Below are 20,260 nucleotides of genomic sequence, written 5' to 3'. Positions count from 1 at the left end.
ATTCCCACTCCTCTGGACATGGGACCGTGGCTCTAGTGTCTGGAATCTGACTTGGCTTTGTAGCTGTGCCCTTACCACCTTGCTGGCTGGCGCCCCGGGAGTATACTGTCTTCCCATGGACTGCCTTCACTGGCTGATTTCTGTAATCGTTGTGGGGGAGTGAGGAGAGGTGGCCTTGGTGCTCTGGAGGACTGGCTGCCCCTCTGGCTGGAGCCAGTTGTCTCCTCACTGCCCGCACCTATGCCAAGGGTCTGGGCGTCCACAGGGCTTATTCCTCTGGGGCAGGGAGAATTGGTTGATTGGGTTTGAGGGAGCCTCTTGAGGACAAGTAACAATTGGGCACTTTGACAAGGGGCTGGCTTCCAGTTCTTTTGTGACATGGTGATTTTATTAACTGACTTTTTTTTTTTTTTTTTTTTTTGCGTTGGAGTCTGGCTGTGTTGCCCAGGCTGGAATGCAGTGGCCCAGTCTCGGCTCACTACAACCTCCGCCTCCCAGGTTCAAGCAATCCTGCCTCAGCCTCCCAAGTAGCTGGGATTACAGGCACCCGCCACCATGCCTGGCTAATTTTTTTGTATTTTTAGTAGCGACAGGGTTTCGCCATGTTGGCCAGGTTGGTCTCAAACTCCTGACCTCAGGTCATCCACCCGCCTTGGCCTCCCAGAGTGCTGGGATTAAGGTGTGAGCCACCGCTTCCAGCCTTACTGTGTTTTAAAATCTCTATTTTCTTCTCCTTCAGCCATGAGGAAATAGTCTGCCGGGCATAAGCCCACGGGTGGGCTGGCCCAGGGCCACTGGGGATTTTGTACTTCCATGCCATGTCTCTCCCAGGCCCCCAGCTGTGGGCGTGGGAGGCTGGCCCTGGGCCCTTCAGAGCTGAGCGGGGAGCGAGAGCTATTGTGTTTGGGTGGCCAAGCCTTTGGTAGCACTGACCTGATTCACTGTGCGATGCTCTCACAGCATCCATTCTCTCATGTTTAGAGAACACCTGTGAATTGCCAGGCCCTGGAGTTCATGGAGAATGGAGAAGGGCTCCCTGCATCGGGGAGACTGCTGCAGCAGGGGAGGTGGGCCACCCCAGCGGAACGGGTAGAGAAGCTTGAAGTGCCCTGGTGGGTCGAGTCCTGAGAGGGGAGAGAAGGTGTCAATTGGCAGAGCAGCTCTGGGGGTGTCTGGAGGAGATTGTTCAGACAGAGGCAGCAGCCTGTTCCCCACACAGAGAGTGATAAGCAGGGTGGCCTGCTGGGGTAGAGGTGGGAGGGGCCCCTGGAAGCTGAATCTATGGTTGGAAGTGAGATGAGGGCTTCTGAAAGGTGCTGAAGGGAGATGGCTGTGCCGGGGCTGTGAGACGATCACTCTGGCTGCTGGGCTCGGAGCTGGAAAAGGAGACTAGGGTAGAGAGTAGAGATGGCTGTGCAGTAGTGAGGGGGTTGAGTGTGTGGTGTGATCGAGAGAAGAGGCAGGCAGACTCCAGGGTGTCCAGGCCAGGCTGGAAGGCTGGGGATCTGTCGGCGATGTGCTAGTGCAGAGGCACCACCCGGGGTGAGCGCATTGCTTGGGAGAGGCACATGGTACAGATGGTGTTGGGGTGGTGCTTGAGGCCTGGTGAGAGGCCGAGTTGTCCATCCTGGAGGGGATGGCTGAGGAGAACCCCTCCTTGGGGGAATGAGGTGGAGAGCACCGGGAGGCAGGAGCTGGGGAGGAGGGGCAGGAGCATAGCGCCCTGGAAGGCAGGCAAGAAAGGAGCTCCCTGGTGAGTCAGGAGAGGAGGCTTTGCCTTCAGCAGCTCAGGGGTGTTGGGAGCTTTGATGAGCCTGGCTGAGTAGTAGATAAGCGGCTGCCGAGAGTGAGCTCACAGAGGAGAATGGGGGGTGAGCTCACATCAGCAAGCTGCATGACTCTTTCGGGGGGTTTCACTGCAAGGGAGAGCAAAGGACAGTCACCAGTATGGGAAGTGGGATTGAGAAGTTTTCTTGTTTGGGTTTTTATTAACATAAGGGAAATACTGACATGGGCATGTACTGCTTCCTGGTGTCCAGCAAAGGAGCTAATTGGCACACAGAGAGGAAGGGGCATGGTCCGTGTGTCAGGGACAGCTTTGGGGCATCTGGAGACAGGTCAGTACAATGAGGATGGGAGGTAGAGGTGGGTGGAGCTGGCAGGAGCGATGGGATGCAGGTTTGGGGATCAGCTTGCTCACAGGAAGCCACAGGGTCAGCTGAAGGGGGAGGCTGGAGTGGAGACCACCTTTTAGACCAGGAACTTGTGAAGGGGGTGTTGTCCAGGCAGGAGGGAGAGGCTGGCAGCAGGAGGGTCTCAAATCTAAAGATCCACAGGCATCAGACAGCTCGAAGTCTATTTATTTTTGAGATGGAGTCTCGCTCTGTCACCTAGGGTGATGTGCAATGGCACGATCTTGGCTCACTGCAATCTCTGCCTCCCTGGTTCAAGCAGTTCTTCTGCCACAGCTTCCCAGGCACTTGGGATTACAGGCACCCACCACCACGCCCAGCTAATTTCTTTTTTGTATTTTTAGTAGAGAGGGGTTTTGCCATGTTGGCCAGGCTGGTCTCAAACTCTTGACCTTAAGTAATCCACCTGCCTTGCCTCCCAAAGTGCTAGAACTACAGGCGTGAGCCACCACGCTAAACAGTAATGCATGCAGTCTATGCTGTGTGCACCTGTGGCCCCAGGTACTCAGTAGGCTGAGGCAGGAGGATCGCTTGAGCCCAGGAGTTCGAGGCTGCAGTGAGCTTTGATTGCACCACTACACTCCTGCCTGGGCAACATAGTGAGACCCTGTCTCTAAATAAATAAATATGGAACATTTTAAATATGAAATGAAATGTATGTTTATTATGAAAAAATTAAATATTGTAGATTGGTAAGAAGAAAATGGACGCCCCCAGCACCCTTTGTGATATGGGTAGGCTTTGTGTCCACACCCACACCTCATCTTGACTCAGAATCCCCAGGTGTCACGGAGAGATGAGGTGGAGAGAATTGAATCATGGGGGTGGTTCCCCCATCCTGTTCTCAGTGACAGTGAGTGCATTCTCACAAGATGTGTTAGATTTATAAGGGGCTCTTCCCCCTTTGCTCGGCACTTCTCTTTCCTGCCACCTTGTGAAGAAGGTGCCTTGCTTCCCCTTCCCCTCCTGTCATGATTGTAAGTTTCCTGAGGCCTCCCCAGCCATGCTGAACTGTGAGTCAATTAAACCTCTTATAAATTACCCAGTCTTGGGCAGTTCATTATAGCAGTGAGAAAACGGACCAGTCGTACCGTTTATCTGTTGAGAGCTTCCCGTGGGTCAGGTGTTAGGCCTGGGGCGCCATGGTGAGCAGGTCCCTCATGGTCCCTCTTCTTGGAAACTGTGGAGGTGTCCTGTTGGGGAGCAGGGTGCGCCGAGGTGGCCATTCACAGTGCTGAGACTAGAGTGTGTGAGAGGAAGCCACGTGGAGTGGAATCTGCTGAAGCTATGTACCTGGAGAGCACAGCATGCACCCGGCGGGGCCAGTCTAGCTGGAGTGGCTTGTGGTGGACAGTGGGAGGCCATGGAAAGACTTATGGAAAGTGAGTTCTGGAATGTTCCTGCTGGAGGTGTCAGGAGGGGTGATCTGGAGGCAGGAAGCTTTTGCAACAATCCAGGCATTGGATGCCAGTAGCCTGAGTCAGGAGAAGGCAGCAAGTTTAGAGGAGTGAGTGGGGCTGAAATCCAGGTAGGAGAGGCAGTGGACAGGTGCTGACAGCCGGATGGGGTGGGCAGGGGAGGTCCCCGCTGTAGAAGACCCATCCTGGGCTGCAGTGTGGGGGACGGTTTGGAGTTGGGGAGCCCAGTGAGAAGCTGGTGGTGTTGGCAATCCAGGCCACATGTCAGTTCCCTGTGGCCTTGGGGACAAGGATGGTGTGCTGGGACTGAGAGGTTCGGAGGCCTGGCAGGTGTGCAGAGAGGAGCACAGGCTCAAGCCAGGTTCCTGGTTTTGGGGAGCAGGGTTGGCACTGGTGCCAGAGTAGAGCCATGGGTCTGTGTGGGAGGATGGTGAGTCCAGGTGCCAGCACACGGAGTTTGAAGATGGAGCAGGACAGACGGTTGCCAGGACTCAGGTCTGGAAGCTCAGGCAAGAGATACAGGCCAATAGTTCCCTTTTCAGACTATCTGTGGAGAAAGCCTAAATTAACCCAGAAGTAGATGAGCCAAGCCGTGGTTCAGAGGGAGAAGAGTGCGTTGAGCTAACCCGGAAGTAGATGAGCCAAGCTGTGGTTCAGAGGGAGAAAAGAAGAGGGCGTTGAGCTAACCCGGAAGTAGATGAGCCAAGCTGTGGTTCAGAGGGAGAAAAGAAGAGGGCATTGAGCTAACCCGGAAGTAGATGAGCCAAGCCATGGTTCAGAGGGAGAAGAGAAGAGGGCGTTGAGCTAACCCGGAAGTAGATGAGCCAAGCTGTGGTTCAGAGGGAGAAAAGAAGAGGGCGTTGAGCAACTCCAAGGATGGCTGCTCTAAAGAGGTCAAGGAGAAGGGTCTGGGAGAGGTGGGAGGGTGATGTCCTGGTGCCAAGGGACAGTGCTGGGGTCCTCTGTCTGGAGAGCTGTGCGGACAGGCAGTCTGGCGAGGACTACACAGTGATGGGGTGGGGCGGGTCAGAGCGCCGTGGGGAGCTGAGGGGACATAGGAGCAGCAAGGGAACAGCGTTCCTTCAAGGAGCCGGCTGTGGAGGGGCCAGAGGGCATCTCTGAGGAACCCACTGCCCCTTGCTGCGGCCAGGCATTGCTTACTCAGCAGGCCGTGGGGTTTGTTGGCATCTGGCACTGTGAACAGCACTTGGTGGACCCTGTAACTCATTCTTAGTGCATGCTTTAAATTACTTGGGATGAATTGCTAGAACTAGGATTATGTTGCCGAAGCTTACTATGTACTCGAAGGGTCTGTGTGTCCTCCCACGTTTTCTCTGGGAATGTGGCAGGGTGGACACTTGCAGGTGGTGCTGCAGACCAGCCTTGCCCTCGCGCCCGTGACTCTGGCAAGGACCAGGCAGGCCCAGGACCCCGCTCTCTGTGCTTCTTTGACCACAGGGAGTCTCCTGTGTTTACTGACTGTTTTCTTTGTGAGTAGCCTCTGTGTGCACTTAAGTATTTGTAAAGTGAGTCATCATTTTTGGCATTCATTTGCGAGGTCTTTGTATATAAACCCTTTGTCGTGTGTTGCAAACACACGCCAGGTTTTCATTCTTTGTCTTTTATACAAAGAAGCTGAAATATTTTCTGATTTCAAAGATACCTTAACTCTTTTTCTTGTAATTTCTGCCTTTGTCATCGTACTTTGGAAGTACAATTGCCCCTCAGTTGACACAGAGGATTGGTTCCAGGACCTCCATATATAGTCAAGTCCACATGCACTCACGCCCCAAAGTGGACCCTTCCAACCTGCTTATATGTAAAGTTAGACCTCCGTATACATGAGTTTCCTAGCCCTCGAATACTGTATTTTCAATCTGTGTTTGGTTGAAAAAAGTCTGCCTATAGGTGGACCTGCTCAGTTCAAACCCGCGTTGTGCAACGGCCAACTGTAATTCTTTCCCCCAGAACTATGCATCTACCTACATACTCTTTCCATGCTTTTAGGATTTAATTTTACTTTGAGATCCATAATCCATTTATGCATGGTACTGGTACAGGTAGGAATCTAGCTTTTGTGCTTCTCTAGATGTTTGCCTGGTTGACCTAGTCCCACTGTTCATTGTAAAACAAGGTATCTGTGTCTCCTCATGTCTTACTTCTGGTCATCGTCCTCTGTGCCACTTACCTACAATCTATTCCTTTGTTGTTACCAAACTGCTCTGTTTGCTATAGCCCCGTAACCCACTGTTGTATTTGCTGGGACAAGACCCAGCAGCACGCAACTTTTTAAAATAAGCCTTTTCACTCATAGGAGATTGTGTTTGCTTCCAGCATTATTCAGGCAAGTTTATCAATTAATCAAGAAACTGCCATCGACAGAAGAGATTCTGAATCACTTATTATAGCATATTCCCAGTCTTAAGAGAAAATTTTGCATCTTCCCTTGCGGTGGAGGTGGGAGAGTCTTACTCAGTGTGACACGGCTGTTGGGGTCCGAGCCTCAACTTCAAGGTTCCCCAAAGGCAGGAGGGAGGCCTGCGTGTGCCCTGGCCCTGCAGCACCGGCACTGACTTGGGAGGCGGGGAGCCTGCGCACGTAGTGTGGGGGACCAGTCTCTACACGGCTGTCCAGCTGTCCTTGCCGATCGCTTTAGGAGGTTCACTCATCTTTGTAACCCTTCCTGTCTTGGACAGCAGTAGTGCCTGTGACCAGTGTGTTTGTGGGGACGAAGTGGCTCTGTGCACACAGCTGGCCCCTGAGAAATGCCAGCTGCCAGTTCTGTGTGCATCCAGTCGTTGCACACGGACTGGACTATTTTCTAAGTGGTGCTTTTAAGAAACCAAGTGTCAGCTGGGCGCTGTGGCTCACGCCTGTAATCCCAGCACTTTGGGAGGCCAAGGCGGGTGGATCATGAGGTCAGGAGATCGAGACCATCCTGGCTAACACGGTGAAACCCCGTCTCTACTAAAAAATAGAAAAAAATTAGCTGGGCATGGTGGCGGGCACCTGTAGTCCCAGCTACTCGGGAGGCTGAGGCAGGAGAATGGCTTGAACCCGGGAGGCGGAGCTTGCAGTGAGCCGAGACTGCGCCACTGCACTCCAGCCTGGGCGACAGAGCGAGACTCCATCTCAAAAAAAAAGAAAAGAAACCGAGTGTCTGAAAGCTTTGTTTTTTCTGAGTTATCCTGTGGCGGCTCAGATCCTGGTGTCATTTGTGCCCCTTCTTGCCAGTTCTTAGAAAAGCAACACATTCAGGATTTCATTTACCTTTTCTAAAGCAGGGTTGATGCCATTCAATCAATGGAATTCACTGTTGTCCTGGCATAAAGCCCACATGCTTTTGTGTTTGTTTGTGTGTGTGTGTGTGTGTGTTTTGGTTTGTTTGTTTTGAGACAGTCTTGTAGAGACGGAGTTTCACCACGTTGTCCAGTCTGGTCTCAAACTCCCGACCTCAAGCCGTCTGCCCACCTCGGCCTCCCAAAGCGCTGGGATTACAGGCATGAGTCACTGTGCCCTGGGCATCCCCATTGCTTTTGAGCTAACAAAGACATCGATCCCTGGATTTCTCTTGGTGTCAAGACCTTGGCGCCACTGCTTCCAGAAGTGGCCTCTGGCGGGTGGCGAGGTGTTGGGGCCACAACCTCCGACCTCCTGGTGCCTCGTTCCAGGTGGAGATAAAGCTGCTGACACTTTGACGGCTGCCAAACTTAGAATTAAGACATCCTCCTCCCAGCGCATTCCAACTGACATTTGCTAAGGCCCATAAAAAGTAATTGCCTTTTAAAATGGCGTGTAGGCCTAGGGATTGGCTGGCGAAAACATCTGAGTGAAGGCTTGGGGGAGAGGTAGAAGTGACCTGTTTCCCCAGGGAGGAAAGGGGGATACAACACCTTTATTTTCTTGGGGAGTGGAAAAGATGCAGTTGGGTAGTTAAGTTTGAAAGAGAATAGCATGACACAAAAAAGAGAGAGGGGCATTTAACAAGAAAAATCCCTAGAGGGGGAGATTAAAGTGAACAGGTGCTGGAAAAATGTTTCTGCATATTAGAGCTTAATTAGATTTGAAGATGAATTCCAGATGGGCTAATTATGTGTGAGTTGTTGCAGGTTATTTCTTGTAGGGGCAAGCGTGTATTTTTGGAAATGGTGATTGAGTTTGATTGGATTTGGTTTTTGCCTCCTACCAAATCTCCATTGAGAAACCACCTCTTTTGGGGCCCCAGGACCCCGTGCAGTAGGCCCTGTGTCTTTAGCGCCCCCATCACAGCCAGCAGAGCGCAGAATGTGGAAGCCCATCCTGACTGGCAGCCACTCGTCACGTGGAAGGAGGACACACGACCCTCACCCAAGTCGGTGGAAAGTCATTTCAGTGTCCAAGGAAGGCAAACAGAGCAGAGCTGTGTATTTGCAGGAATGTAGCCTTTGATGGGGCGGGGAGCAATACGTGAAATGGAAATAGAGTCCAGGTTCGTTCTCCTGCCCTCCTGGAAACATCGGTGGGATCTATTTGGACCATTTTTCTCTGGGAGGGTAGAGGCAAGTTCTTGTTGGCAGCTCTCTAGCTGTGAGTAGAGAAAAGGTGTGAAGGTATGGAGAACTGAGACACATTTCAGGCCAGAAATTGAATTTAAAATTTTTTTATTATTTTTTAAGACTAGTCAAGTACAATAGTGAGGAAGGGGGAGAGAGTAGAACAAGGAGTTGGATCTGTAACTGACTGTTAACAATCATCTGAGGTAACTCACCACCTTCGGACCAGCCAGAAATTTAATTTTCAAGCAAGAAACAGGGCCAAGGGCCAAATGGGGCCTGGGGCTTCTCATTAGGATAATGGACTTGGTTTGACTTGGGAACAGCTTGTGATGATTGTCTCAGAAGACAGCGGGGCTCCCTGACATCCCCAGGAAGGTGTGGTTGTGCTGGGGGTGGCTTGCCGTCACCCTGCACACCTCAGGGAGATTTGCTTGGCAATCATTTCGGGTCTGAGAGCTCCAATAAACGCAAACTTTTATGTAAGGCCCTATAATTGGAAATTATGGATGTATAATTTATATATGACTTAATGAATGATTTATATAATGTTAAGTGATGATTTAGATAGAAAATATGACCCCCTCTTGCAGAATCTTTAATGAAAAGCTTTGGTTCTTATGAATTTATTTCTGGAGCTCTGTTTGAACTCAGCATGTTTGACATAAATCAGATCTAATTGTCATTTTATGATTAATGAACATATGCTGGCCGTTTTTCCCCATAATTAAACTTTATGTTCTGTGCATCTGACAAAGCAAAACAAGTTGAGACTTTGACAGATTGGTGTGGGGTTCCCGTGTCTTCATATTTGTGTGTGCGCTCATTTGTGCATGCCTTTATTTTATTAATGTCCAAGTACTCGGTTTCTGGAAAGTCGGGTTTTCAGAGGTGTGAGTAAGATTCTAAGAGTTAGCATTCAGACTGTGAGGCTTCATGTGCTTTCGGAGGATAGACAGGGCACAGGTCCAACCTGAGGGGAACGCAGACCCTTCTGCCTGTCGCAGATCGCGCCTGAGTGCCAGGCCAAGCGCCATGCGTGGAGAGGAGGCATTTGATGTGCTCTCCCAGTGGGGAGTCCCAGTGCCCGAGAGCACGACTGCTTTCTCAGGCTGTGGTTATAATGAGTTCCAAGAAATGGTGGAAGGTGGTTTCACTGCAAAAATATGCACGTTTTCCTTTCTGCTATCCATACACTTCAATAAGATTTGAAGTAATTTAAAAAGTGAAGGCCGGGCACGGTGGCTCACGCCTGTAATCCCAGCACTTTGGGGGGCTGAGGCGGGTGGATCACGAGGTCAGGAGATCGAGACCATCCTGGCAAACGCAGTGAAACCCTGTCTCTACTAAAAAACACAAAAAAAATTAGCCGGGCGTGGTGGCGGGCGCCTGTAGTCCCAGCTACTTGGGAGGCTGAGGCAGGAGAATGGCGTGAACCTGGGAGGCAGAGCTTGCAGTGAGTGGAGATCACGCCACTGCATTCCAGCCTGGGCGACAGCACAAGACTCTGTCTCAAAAAATAAATAAATAAATAAATAAATAAATAAATAAATAAAATAAAAGGTGAGACAAGCATGTGAAAGGAAAATCATTACCACTGATCGTCTTTGCTCACCGCTGTTCCCCTCTGACTATTGCAGGACGTAGACAAGTTTGGCAACGAGATCACCCAGCTGGCTCGGCCCCTGCCTGTGGAGTATCTCATCATAGATGTAAGTGCCCCCCATGCACAGCTTGGGCAGGTGGACCCATCGGGCGCCTTGTAGGTGGGACTGCTGGGTGGTGGCTGCTCAAGGGAGGAGGCTGCAATTTAAGGCACCCTCTGCCTTGAGCAGTGCCCACCCCAGAACAGGCACCCAGGAGGTGGTTGTAGAATCACTGAGCATGCGGTGTTGCTGAAATGCTCACAGTTTTAAGGGCTTTTTGTTTTAGCCTCAGGTTTTTATTTCCTTGACGTCAACCTAGGGGTTAACTGTCCCCATACTAAAGTACAAAGGACCACTGACCCCAGGCTAGGCAGCCTCTGGAAGGCAGCGAACCCCCATTGCTTGGGTCTCCAGTCACCGGAGCATCAAGCAGTCTTGTCCAGATGTGCTGTGCTTGGTGTGTGGCTGTCAGCTGTCCTGCACGTGCAGGTGCTTGCCCTAGCCCCAGCACAGCTGCCACAGCCCACAGTGTGTCTGGGTCACTCCGTCCAGGGTGGTCCCCAGGGGACCACTGTAACTCAGTGTTCTTGAGTGAGGGCTCAGCGTGGTTTACTGGGTGGAACTCCAGGAGCCACAAAGGCCTCTGGCTCTTCCACATCTTCCCTGTGTCTCAGCTCCTTTTTGGAGGCATTTTATGGTCATGGAGACATGGCTGTACCATTGGCCACAGGGCAGCAAGGATGGCAGGATGAGCCTTTGCAGAAGCCAGTGCATCAGCCCCACCGGAGCTCTGTCCAAAGCGGACGGGAGGCGGCTCATTTCCTACGCTGCTGCCACGCCAGGATCTATTCAGGCTGCATTTGAAATCGGATGGGCACGTGATTCAGGCAGTAAAATATCACTGCATTCGGAGCAGCAGGTCCCCACGAGCCAAGCCCGTCGATGCACCATTCCAACTGACAGCTCCCGAGAACATATTTATTACCTAGGCCGTGAAGGCATCTGGTTTTTAGACTACCTAGGGTGTAATTAAGATGAAAACAGATTGATGGAGCATGCACCCAGGAGGAGCAGGCATGATTTAAAACCAGCTTTCTCAGGTCTTCTACCCCAAGCAGCCTCCCCACCTCTTTCCTCTTCTTTTATAAAGGAAGTTAAGTTTTTGCCTTAGTGCAGTTTTTCAGAAGTACTTGTTTGTGGGAGAGCATTCTGCTCTGTGATGCCCAGGCTCCTTGACCCTGTGGAAGTGAGGCATGGGGAGTCCTTGAGAGCAGGTGCCCAGAGAGGTGTGTCAAGCTCCATGCCCAGCCCTGGGCCACAGGCGCTGGCCTCGGCCAAGGTTCTTAAACCTTGGGATGGGATGGCTAGGCAGGCAGGAAAAGGCACCAGCCAGTGTTACTGGGGTTTCTTTGTGGGTTCTGGGGGCATCATCTGGCTGATAGACGATGGGTAGGGTAGGGAAATGGCTTCAGTGTAAGATGGGAGCTGATGCCCTTCCTTGGGACATCTGGGATGGGCTGTGTGGACTTTGGTTCTGTTCCCCTCCAAGGGCCAGTTACAAGGCCAGCAAGAGCCCCCATCAGTCCCACTAGCTCACTCACTAGCACGTGTTCTAGGGGTGCCGCCCTCTTCATTTCTAGGCCTTCCCAAGGGACGCGCCTGAGCAGGCCAGGCTTTTGTCTCTGCAGGAGGTCAGCACCTCCCTTGTCTTCAGCTGGGACCCAGCACTGTGTGTACCAACACTATGTGTACCAGCCCCGTGCTGGGCACCCAGGAGGCGAGTACTCCGATCATCTTCATCCTGAGGAAGAGTAAAGTGAGGCCCAGGAACCCTAACTGACGAGGCCATGTAGCCGACACGTGGCACCGCGGCGCGAGTCTTCATGACCCACCCCGCCGCTTGCCCATGAAGGGCCAGCTCAGGCCAGAGATGCTGCTGGTGGCTCAGCTGTCCTTCCACAGCGGCTGGCGCTGGCACAGCAAATCCTGGGCCAGCCAGCTCAACAACTCACTGCCTTTGCTGATGCAGAAAACAGACCAGAACCACACTCATTCTTTAGAAATAGTCCCAAAGGAACCAGAATAGTTCCCCTAAATCTGGAAGAGGTGTGACCTCTGCTGCTGCTGTTGTGTTGCAGAGAAAAGCAGCATCAACTCAACTCGGTGCTTCTTTGGGGAGGGGTGTCTGTCACGAAGAATATAAGTTGTATTTCTATTGATTCTTGCACATTTACCACTGTCCCTGTAGCATCTATTGATTATATCTTAGGTGCAAAGTGCCCTCTGTTGTCATTAAGGCCTGTCTGAGCCAGTGAAGGACTGAAGGACTTAGCTGGCCTTTGGGTATCAGCTCTGAGGGAGAGAGAAGAGCTGAACCCTGTGTTCCTCAAGGGCCTTACATTCACCCCTGCCTGGAAAAGCCCACAGCTCCGTGGAGTGGCTCCCAGCATTCAGAAGGGGCTTAGCGAGCTGCTGAAGGGTGCTTTGTTTCTTGAAAGCTGGCTGATTCCTCATTTGCCCTCCAAATCCAATGACACGAATTTCTCTTGAGCAAAGTCAGCTCCTGAGACGGCCTCCTGGCCCCTTCCGTTCCTTTCTTGTCACCGGGCCAAGGGGTCAAACCAGCCTTTAGTTCCTCCATAGCAGAGGGAGAGAACCTGTGTGACTCTGAAGGGAAGCTGTGCCACGAAGGGAGTCCCAGTGCCCTTTTTGTCCGACGTCGAGGCCGGTGCACAGGCCGGAGGCTGCCCGGATATGGTGTAGTTTGTCTCCAAGATGGCGGAGTTTCCAAGTGTTCGTTTAGAGATGACACTAATAGATAACGGTTCCCTTTGATGGAGAGCTTGTAGAACATTCTCAGAATTGCTGGGAGTCGTTAATTCGGGCTCTGGGAGATGCTCTGGGCTGGCTGGGAGTCGGCCACACCATTTTCAGCCTCATTTATCATGGGTTTGTGTTTTTCTTCATTAGATCACAACAACTTTCCCCAAGGATCCAGTTTACACTTTTTCTATTTCGCAAAATCCATTTCCTATTGAAAACCGGGATGTATTGGGTGAGACACAGGTGAGCTCTTTGTCTTTAGAAACATAATTTAAGGTAACTGCTGATTGTTTATCTAGTGTCAGTATTGTTTTTCCAGAAAACATCAAGCTTTCAAACGCTCCCGATTCATTCTTGTGACAGGCCAGCTAGGGCCTACTGTGGGGCACTGCTGGTCACGTGGACGCCCTTCCCATGGTTAGGTGATGGACGGCCACAAAGGCTAATCCCCTGACGTCCTGACTGGCCACATCTTCAGTGGACCTCGTAATTTTCCCAAATGTGTTGCTTTGTGTCTTCTGCCAGCAGCCTCGTCACTGTTGGTTTGGCCTGGCCCCTGCCTGGTCACCTGCTGCCCTTCTCAGGCACCTTGGGGCTGTGTGGCCCCTCTCGGCCTGGCCTCGGCTTTCCCGTGTGTAGTGTTGATCTGCTGCTTAGCGTGGCTCCCGTGTTGGCCTCTGCTCTCACTGGCAGATCAGGCCAGGTCCGATTTGCTGTCACGCCTGCGTACTGTGTAGACAGGCTGTGTACACACGGTTGTTCTTAAATCATAACTTGCTAACAGACATTTCAGAAGGTGGTCAAAGAATGTCTATAATGAGGTTTTCTTCAGTGGCTGACAAAGCTTCTTCTATGCTTTGATCCCCTCAGTGCCCACCCGCCCAGGGGACTTGGGGTGCTCACAGAGGTGCAAAGCCAGTTATTGGGGTGCACTCTTGAAGCTCTGTGTTTGGTTCTGCTGAAGATGTCCGTGCTGCATCACGGCTGCCCTGCACATTCCTCCCTCTTGCCACCCTAGATGGAGAATACAGCTCGACAGGAAAAGTCAGACCTGTCTCCCTGCCATGAATGGGGCCCCAGGCCCCTCCCGCAGCCCACTCTCCACCTGCGGACTGGGGCGCATTTCCATCTTTGTGTCTCTGTCTGAGTCAGCCTTTTTTTTTTTTTTTTTTTTTTTTTTTGGGAAGACAGAGTCTCACTCTATCACCCAGGCTGGAGTGCAGTGGTGCGATCTTGGCTCACTACAACCTCCACTTCCTGGGTTCAAGCGATTCTTCTGCTTCAGCCTCCTGAGTAGCTGGGATTATAGGTGCGCGCCACCAAGCCTGGGTAATTTTTTTTGTATTTTTAGTAGAGACGGGGTTTCGCCATGTTGGCCAGACTGGTCTCGAACTCCTGACCACCTGCCTGCCTCGGCCTCCTAAAGTGCTGGAATTACTGTGTTAGCCTCCACACCTGGCCAGTCTGAGTCAGCTTTATAAGCATGTCTCCTTGCACATCTGGGTAGTCAGGTGTGCTGAGAGCATCTTCTTGGGAGAAGAGAGCAAGAGCTTGCTTTGCAGCTGCCTGCTCCTCTTTCTTGGACCCTGTTCGTGGTTGCAGAGGCAGAGGGAGAGGTGTCTCAGCATTCAGTGTATTGAGTTGCGTCTTAGTAGGAAACAGCTCTGTTTCGGGGTCTGGCACTGGGGAACTGTATGGAACATTCATGTTTATTCCCATTCCTCTAGGACTTCCATAGCTTGGCCACCTATTTGTCTCAGAATACCTCATCTGTGTTCTTGGATACCATCTCAGATTTCCACCTCTTGCTGTTCCTGGTCACCAATGAAGTTATGCCTCTGCAGGTGCGTGTCCAAGTGTGGTGTCCGCTTGAGCAAGTGGGCTTTGGCTGCAAAGAGACGCCTGTGTCTTGCTTTCTTTCCTCCCAGACCAGAGCATGATTGGGAAACTGGGTCAAAGCTCGGGGTCACAGGTTGTCCCCCTCATTTGTCCTGTGGGCAGAGTGTAGGCAGCAGCTTTTCACAAGAAGCTTGTTGATAGAAAGATTAATTTTTTCACCTTTAGCATTTTCATTGAGTGTCTGCACCTCTGTGAGGAAGTACGGTTTCATCTGTTACAATCGAATGGGAAGCAGAGGTGATTTAGCTCTGCCTCCAGCATTAGAGTTAGACAGTTTAAAAAATTCCTGTTCTAACAGTTTCAGAGTCACAGCCTCTGCTTTTTACTCATATCTCCCCTCCTCCTAAATCAACTCTGGTTTTATTGCCTTGGCCCAGAAGGCTTGGCCAGCTTCCAGACCCCAAGCTCACAGCTGCACAGTTGGCATTTTTAAGAGACACCGTGGGGGGAGAAGAGGGCGAGTGCTTTGCAGAAGCGGCTGCTCTGGGTAGTGGGGGCCAGTGGGCAGCAGCCCCCAGGAGGTTCTTGCCGTGTGTAGGGGTCCGACTTTGGCTTTTTCTTCACTGTTCAAGCCAACAGGAAATGCCAAAGAGAAAGGAGCAAATTCTTTCTGAGCTGCTCCGCCACTGACTCAGAACTTTTCCCTGAAGGAGACAGAATAGAGAGGCTCCTCCTCCCCCGGCCTTTCTCTGTCAGGAAGCCTATAGCTGTTCTTGTATCCTGCTAGTTTATTTTGTGTCTGTATTTTGTCTCAAAACCACTCACTCGGGTATTTGACATCAGGCACCCTGTGCCTCTTCCCTGCCTGTGCCTTCCCTAGTCAGCCCAGGGAACTGCACCTCCTGCTCCGAGGTTCAGCTGCTGCCCATCTGTCTGGACAGGTGGTGAAAGGTGAGGCTCCCTCTACACCAGAGCCACCTTGCTAGTATACTGCACTATTTTTGCAGTCATCTGTTGGGAGACATTCTCTGGAGGTACTGAGAGCTCCTGAAGGCTTTATCCGTTTCTCATATATGAATTATTTTTTTTTAAGACGGAGTCTCGCTCTGTTGCCCAGACCGGAGTGCATTGGCGCAATCTTGGCTTACTGCAACCTCCGCCTTCTGGGTTCAAGCGATTCTCCTGCCTCAGCCTCCGGAGTAGCTGGGATTACAGGTGCCCGCAACCACGCCTGTCTAATTGTTGTATTTTTAGTAGAGACGGGGTTTCGCCACGTTTGCCAGGCTGGTCTCAAACTCCTGACCTCGTGATCTGTCTGCCTCTGCCTCTGAAAGTGTTGGGATTACAGGCGTGAGCCACTGCGCCCATCCTTAATGCATTAATCCCCTGCAGTTTGACTCGGAAGGCTAGGATAGAGAGTGCATTTTTCCAGACACGAGAGGAGAAAGAGGCAGGGGGATGAAATGTGAGGGAGGAGGACACGTCTCACAGCCAAGACTTCCGCCCTCCATCCCAGCCTCCAGGACGAGAGGCATGAGCTCCTATCCTCCGGGCTGTTGAGCACCGTCAGCGCAAGGCAGAGGCACAGATGCCCGCTTGGGCCTATTTGGGAAGAATTTAAGTTCTAGTTCAATTTAGCACTTGCGTTTATAGATGTAAGTTGTGGCAGTTTGCATTTTATAGTGATAGCCTGTAAGATTTTTAAAATGTCCTCAGAAATACGTCTTGGTGTTGGGGAAAAGGAAACCTGTTCTAGCAGGAAGCTGCTCACCTTAGGCACAGCGAAGAGGAACCTTCCTTTTGGCTTCTTGTAGGACAGCATCAGCTTGCTGCTGGAGGCCGTGCGGACCAGAAATGAGGAGCTCGCCCAGACATGGAAGAGGTCTGAGCAGTGGGCCACCATCGAGCAGCTGTGCAGTGAGTACCCCCACCCCCTGCCCCGGCACCCTGTGGCTGGGGCCGGAGAGCAGCCCACTCTGCACAGCTCCCCACTGCCAGTGGTGCCCTGGATTCCGCACCCAGCTGCATCCTGGCAGGTGCCATCGGCAGTGCAACGAGTAGAGACTCGGCCTCCCTGCCAGGCACGTGGCAGGCTCCGGTGATGGAGCAGACATGTTGTCCAGGCCGTACGTCTTAGGTACACAGCCCTGTAAATTTTATAAACCTGTACATCAGAGATACTAATCTCCAGGCATCCTAGGAGCACTTTGAACATCATTGTCTTAAGAGAATCAGAAACTTTATGGAAGCGCCGGAAGTGTGGGACCTTTTGGTCTCCTTGAGAATTTCCCTTTAGTGCTTAAAGCTGTAAGGAGGAGAAGCCTACAGCATCCATGTTCTTGCTGGTGGACACTACGGAATGGACTGCAGGCATTGCGTGTCTTCCGGACCCTCAGTCACCAAGTCCTGAACGATTCCCCACTCGTGAGAACCTTCTGTCAGCATTGCTGCAGGGACTCCTCACGCACCGTGGTGCCCTGTGCAGCCCAAGTGCCCTGAGTCCATGCAGCTGAGAGCACCAAAGTGCCCGAGAGCTACAGCCTTGGACAAATGCTAGAATCCTTCTATTAACACAGCCTTCAAAAGACACATCAAACACCTTTATACCATTTCCTCTTTTTTTTTTTTTTTGAGACGGAGTTTGGCTCTTGTCACCCAGGCTGGAGTGTGGTGGCGTGATCTTGCCTCACTGCAACCTCCACCTCCTAGGTTCAAATGATTCTCTTGCCTCAGCCTCCTGAGTAGCTGGGACTACAGGCATGTGCCACCACGCCTGGATAATTTTTGTATTCTTAGTAGAGACAGGGTTTCACCATGTTAGCCAGGCTGGTCTCGAACTCCTGACCTTGTGATCTGCTTGCCTCTGCCTCCCAAAGTGTTAGGATTACAGGTGTGAGCCACCACGCCCAGCCGAGGTTTTCTTTTCATACAATTCTTTGTTTATTATTTTTATTTTTGTAGAGACAGGGTCTCACTCTATTGCCGAGGCTGGAGTGCAGTTGCACAATCGTAACTCACTGCAGCCTCAAACTCCAGGCTCAAGTGATCTTTCTGCTTCAGCCTGCTGAGTAACTGGGACCACAGGCTTGCAACACCACACCCAGCTACTTCTTGGGGCTTTGTTGTTGCTTTTTATTTGTTTGTTTTTTAAAAATAATTTTAACTTATTTCAGATTCACAGGGTACATGTGCAGGTTTGTCACCTGGGTATATTGCCTGATGCTGAGGTTGGGGTATGATTGATCACATCACCCAGGTACTAAACATAGTACCTAATAGTTTTTCAGCCCGCCCCGCTCTGTGTGTGTGTGTGTGTGTGTGTGTGTGTGTGTGTGTGTGTTTTGAGCTGGAGCCTCACTCTGTCTCCCAGGCTGGAGTGCAGTGGCGCAATCTTAGCTCACTGCAAACTCTGCCTCCTGGGTTGAAGCAATTCCCCTCCCTCAGCCTCCCGAGTAGCTGGGATTACAGATGTGTACCACCACACCTGGCGTTGCCATCTTTATGTACATGAGTAACCATGTTTAGCTCCCACTTATAAATGAAAACATGTAGTATTTGGTTTGCTGTTCCTGCATTAGTTTGCTTAGAATAATGGCCTTCAACTGCATCCATGTTGCTGCAAAGGACATGATTTCATTCCTTTTTATGGCTGCAAAATTTTTTAATATTTTTGTATCAATGAGGTCTCACTGTGTTGCCCAGACTGGTCTCAAACTTTGGCCTCAAGCATTCCTTGCACCTCAGCCTCACAAAGCCCTGAGATTATACCTGGGAGCCACTGCACCCAGCCCTTTGATGCAGTTCTAACAATGACACCAGTCTTTTTTTTTTTTCTTTTTTGTTTCCCTTTTAGAGACAGGGTTTCACTCTGTTGCCTAGGCTGGAGTGCAGTGGAGTGATCATAGCTCACTACAGCCTTCAATTCCTGAGCTCAAGCGATCCTCCTGCATCAGCTTTCGGAGTACCTAGGAGTATAAACATGAGCCACTACACCCAACTAATGTTTTTGGTTGGTGTTTTTTTTTTTTCTTTAAGAGATAGGGTTGGCCAGGCCCGGTGGCTGGCTCACACCTGTAATCCCAGCACTTTGGGAGGCTGAGGCAGGTGGATCACAACGTCAAGGGATTGAGACCATCCTGGCCAACATGGTGAAACCCCATTTCTGTTAAAACTACAAAAATTAGCTGGGCATGGTGGCGAGCGCCTGTAATCCCAGCTACTCAGGAGGCTGAGGCAGGAGAATCACTTGACCCAGGAAGCGTAGGTTGTAGTGAGCTGAGATCGTGCCACTGTACTCCAGCCTGGGCGACAGAGCGAGACTCTGTCTCAAAAAAAAAAAAAAAAAGATGTGGTCTTGCCATGTTGCCCAGGCTGGTCTCAAACTCCTAGGCTCAAGTGATCTTCCTGCCTTGGTTCCCAAAGTGCTGAGATTACAGCTGTGAGCCACTGCACCTGACCTTTTTTTTTTTTTTCCCCCCCTCCTTTTTTTTTTGAGACAGGGTCTCACTCTGTCACCCAGGCTGAAGTGCAGTGGCATTTGAGGTCAGTCTCACCTTGACCTCCCCAGGCTCAAACAATCCTCCCGCCTCAGCCTCCTGAGCAGCTGGGACTACAAGCATGTGCCACCATCCCTGGCTGATTTTTAAAATTTGTTGTAGAGATGAGGTCTCACTATGTTGCCCAGGCTGGTCTTGAACTCTTGGGCCCAAGCGATCCTCCCGCCTCAGTGCTGAGATTGCAGTGGTAAGCCACCATGTCCAGCCAACTCTTTAATAATAGGCAGTTCTGACTGGTGTAAGTTCTGACTGGTATCTCACTGTGGTTTTAATTTGCATCTCTGATGATTAGTGATGTTGGGCATTTTTTCATGGGTTTTTTGTTTGTTTGTTTTGAGACAAAGTCTTGTTCTGTTGCCCAGGCTGGAGTGCAGTAGTGTGATCTCAGCTCACTGCAGCCTCCACCTCCCGGGTTCAAGCCATTGTCCAGCCTCAGCCTCCTAAGTAGCTGGAATTACAGGTGGCTGCCACCACACCCAGCTAATTTTTTTAGTTTTAGTAGAGACAGGGTTTCTCCATGTTGGCCAGGCTGGTCTCAAACTCCTGACCTCAAGTGATCCACCCACCTCGGCTTCCCAAAGTGCTGGGATTATACGTGTGAGCCACCGCGCCCGGCCCTCATGGGTTGTTTTGTTTTGTTTTGAGACGGAATCTCACCCTGTCACCCAGGCTGCGGTGCAATCGCATGATCTCCACTTACTGCAACCTCCACCTCCTGGGTTCAAGCGATACTCCTGCCTCAGCCTCCCGAGTAGCTGGGACTACAGGCGTGCGCCCACGCCTGGCTAATTTTTATATTTTTAGTAGAGATGGGGTTTCACCATGTTGGTCAGGCTGGTCTGGAACTCCTGACCTCAGGTGATCCACCCGCCTCGGTCTCCCAAAGTGCTGGGATTACAGACGTGTATACACAAGACACAAAGATCAGCTCAGGATGGGTCATAGGCCTAATGGTAAAAGGTAAAACTATGAAGCAGGCTGGGCATGATGTCTCATAGCTATAATCCTAACACTCTAGGAGGCCAAAGCTGGAGGACACTGTAGCTCAGAAGTGTGAGACCAGCCCACACAGCATAGTGAAGCCCCGTCTGTACAAAAAAACAATATTAAAAAAAAAAGAATTAGCTGGGCATGGTGAGTGGTCCACGCCTATAATCCCAGCTTCTGGGGAGGCTGAAATGGGAGGATCCCATGAGTCAGGAGGTCGAGGTCACAGTGAGCCATGATTATACCACTCCAGCCTGAATGACAGAG

The 20,260-nt window shown here is 51.2% G+C and overlaps 1 protein-coding gene across 2 annotated transcripts in view; it reads left to right on the top strand.

Annotated features, from left to right (window-relative positions):
* The window catches only part of NPLOC4 (NPL4 homolog, ubiquitin recognition factor), an 80,153-nt gene that overhangs the window by 55,155 nt on the left and 4,738 nt on the right, over positions 1-20,260 (top strand). Inside the window, exons 13-16 of one of the 2 annotated variants that reach the window (XM_034943113.3) lie at positions 9,783-9,854; positions 12,759-12,854; positions 14,339-14,455; positions 16,265-16,367. In XM_034943113.3, coding sequence (XP_034799004.1) covers positions 9,783-9,854; positions 12,759-12,854; positions 14,339-14,455; positions 16,265-16,367 — 388 coding nt within the window. Of the gene's footprint in view, positions 1-9,782; positions 9,855-12,758; positions 12,855-14,338; positions 14,456-16,264; positions 17,596-20,260 lie in introns of those variants that run through there. The other variant, XM_034943112.3, reaches the window with a different exon arrangement.

Source organism: Pan paniscus, chromosome 19 (genome assembly GCF_029289425.2).
Source record: "Pan paniscus chromosome 19, NHGRI_mPanPan1-v2.0_pri, whole genome shotgun sequence".
In the NCBI taxonomy this organism is placed as follows: domain Eukaryota; kingdom Metazoa; phylum Chordata; class Mammalia; order Primates; family Hominidae; genus Pan; species Pan paniscus.
This window is presented reverse-complemented; position numbering and strand designations above follow the sequence as displayed.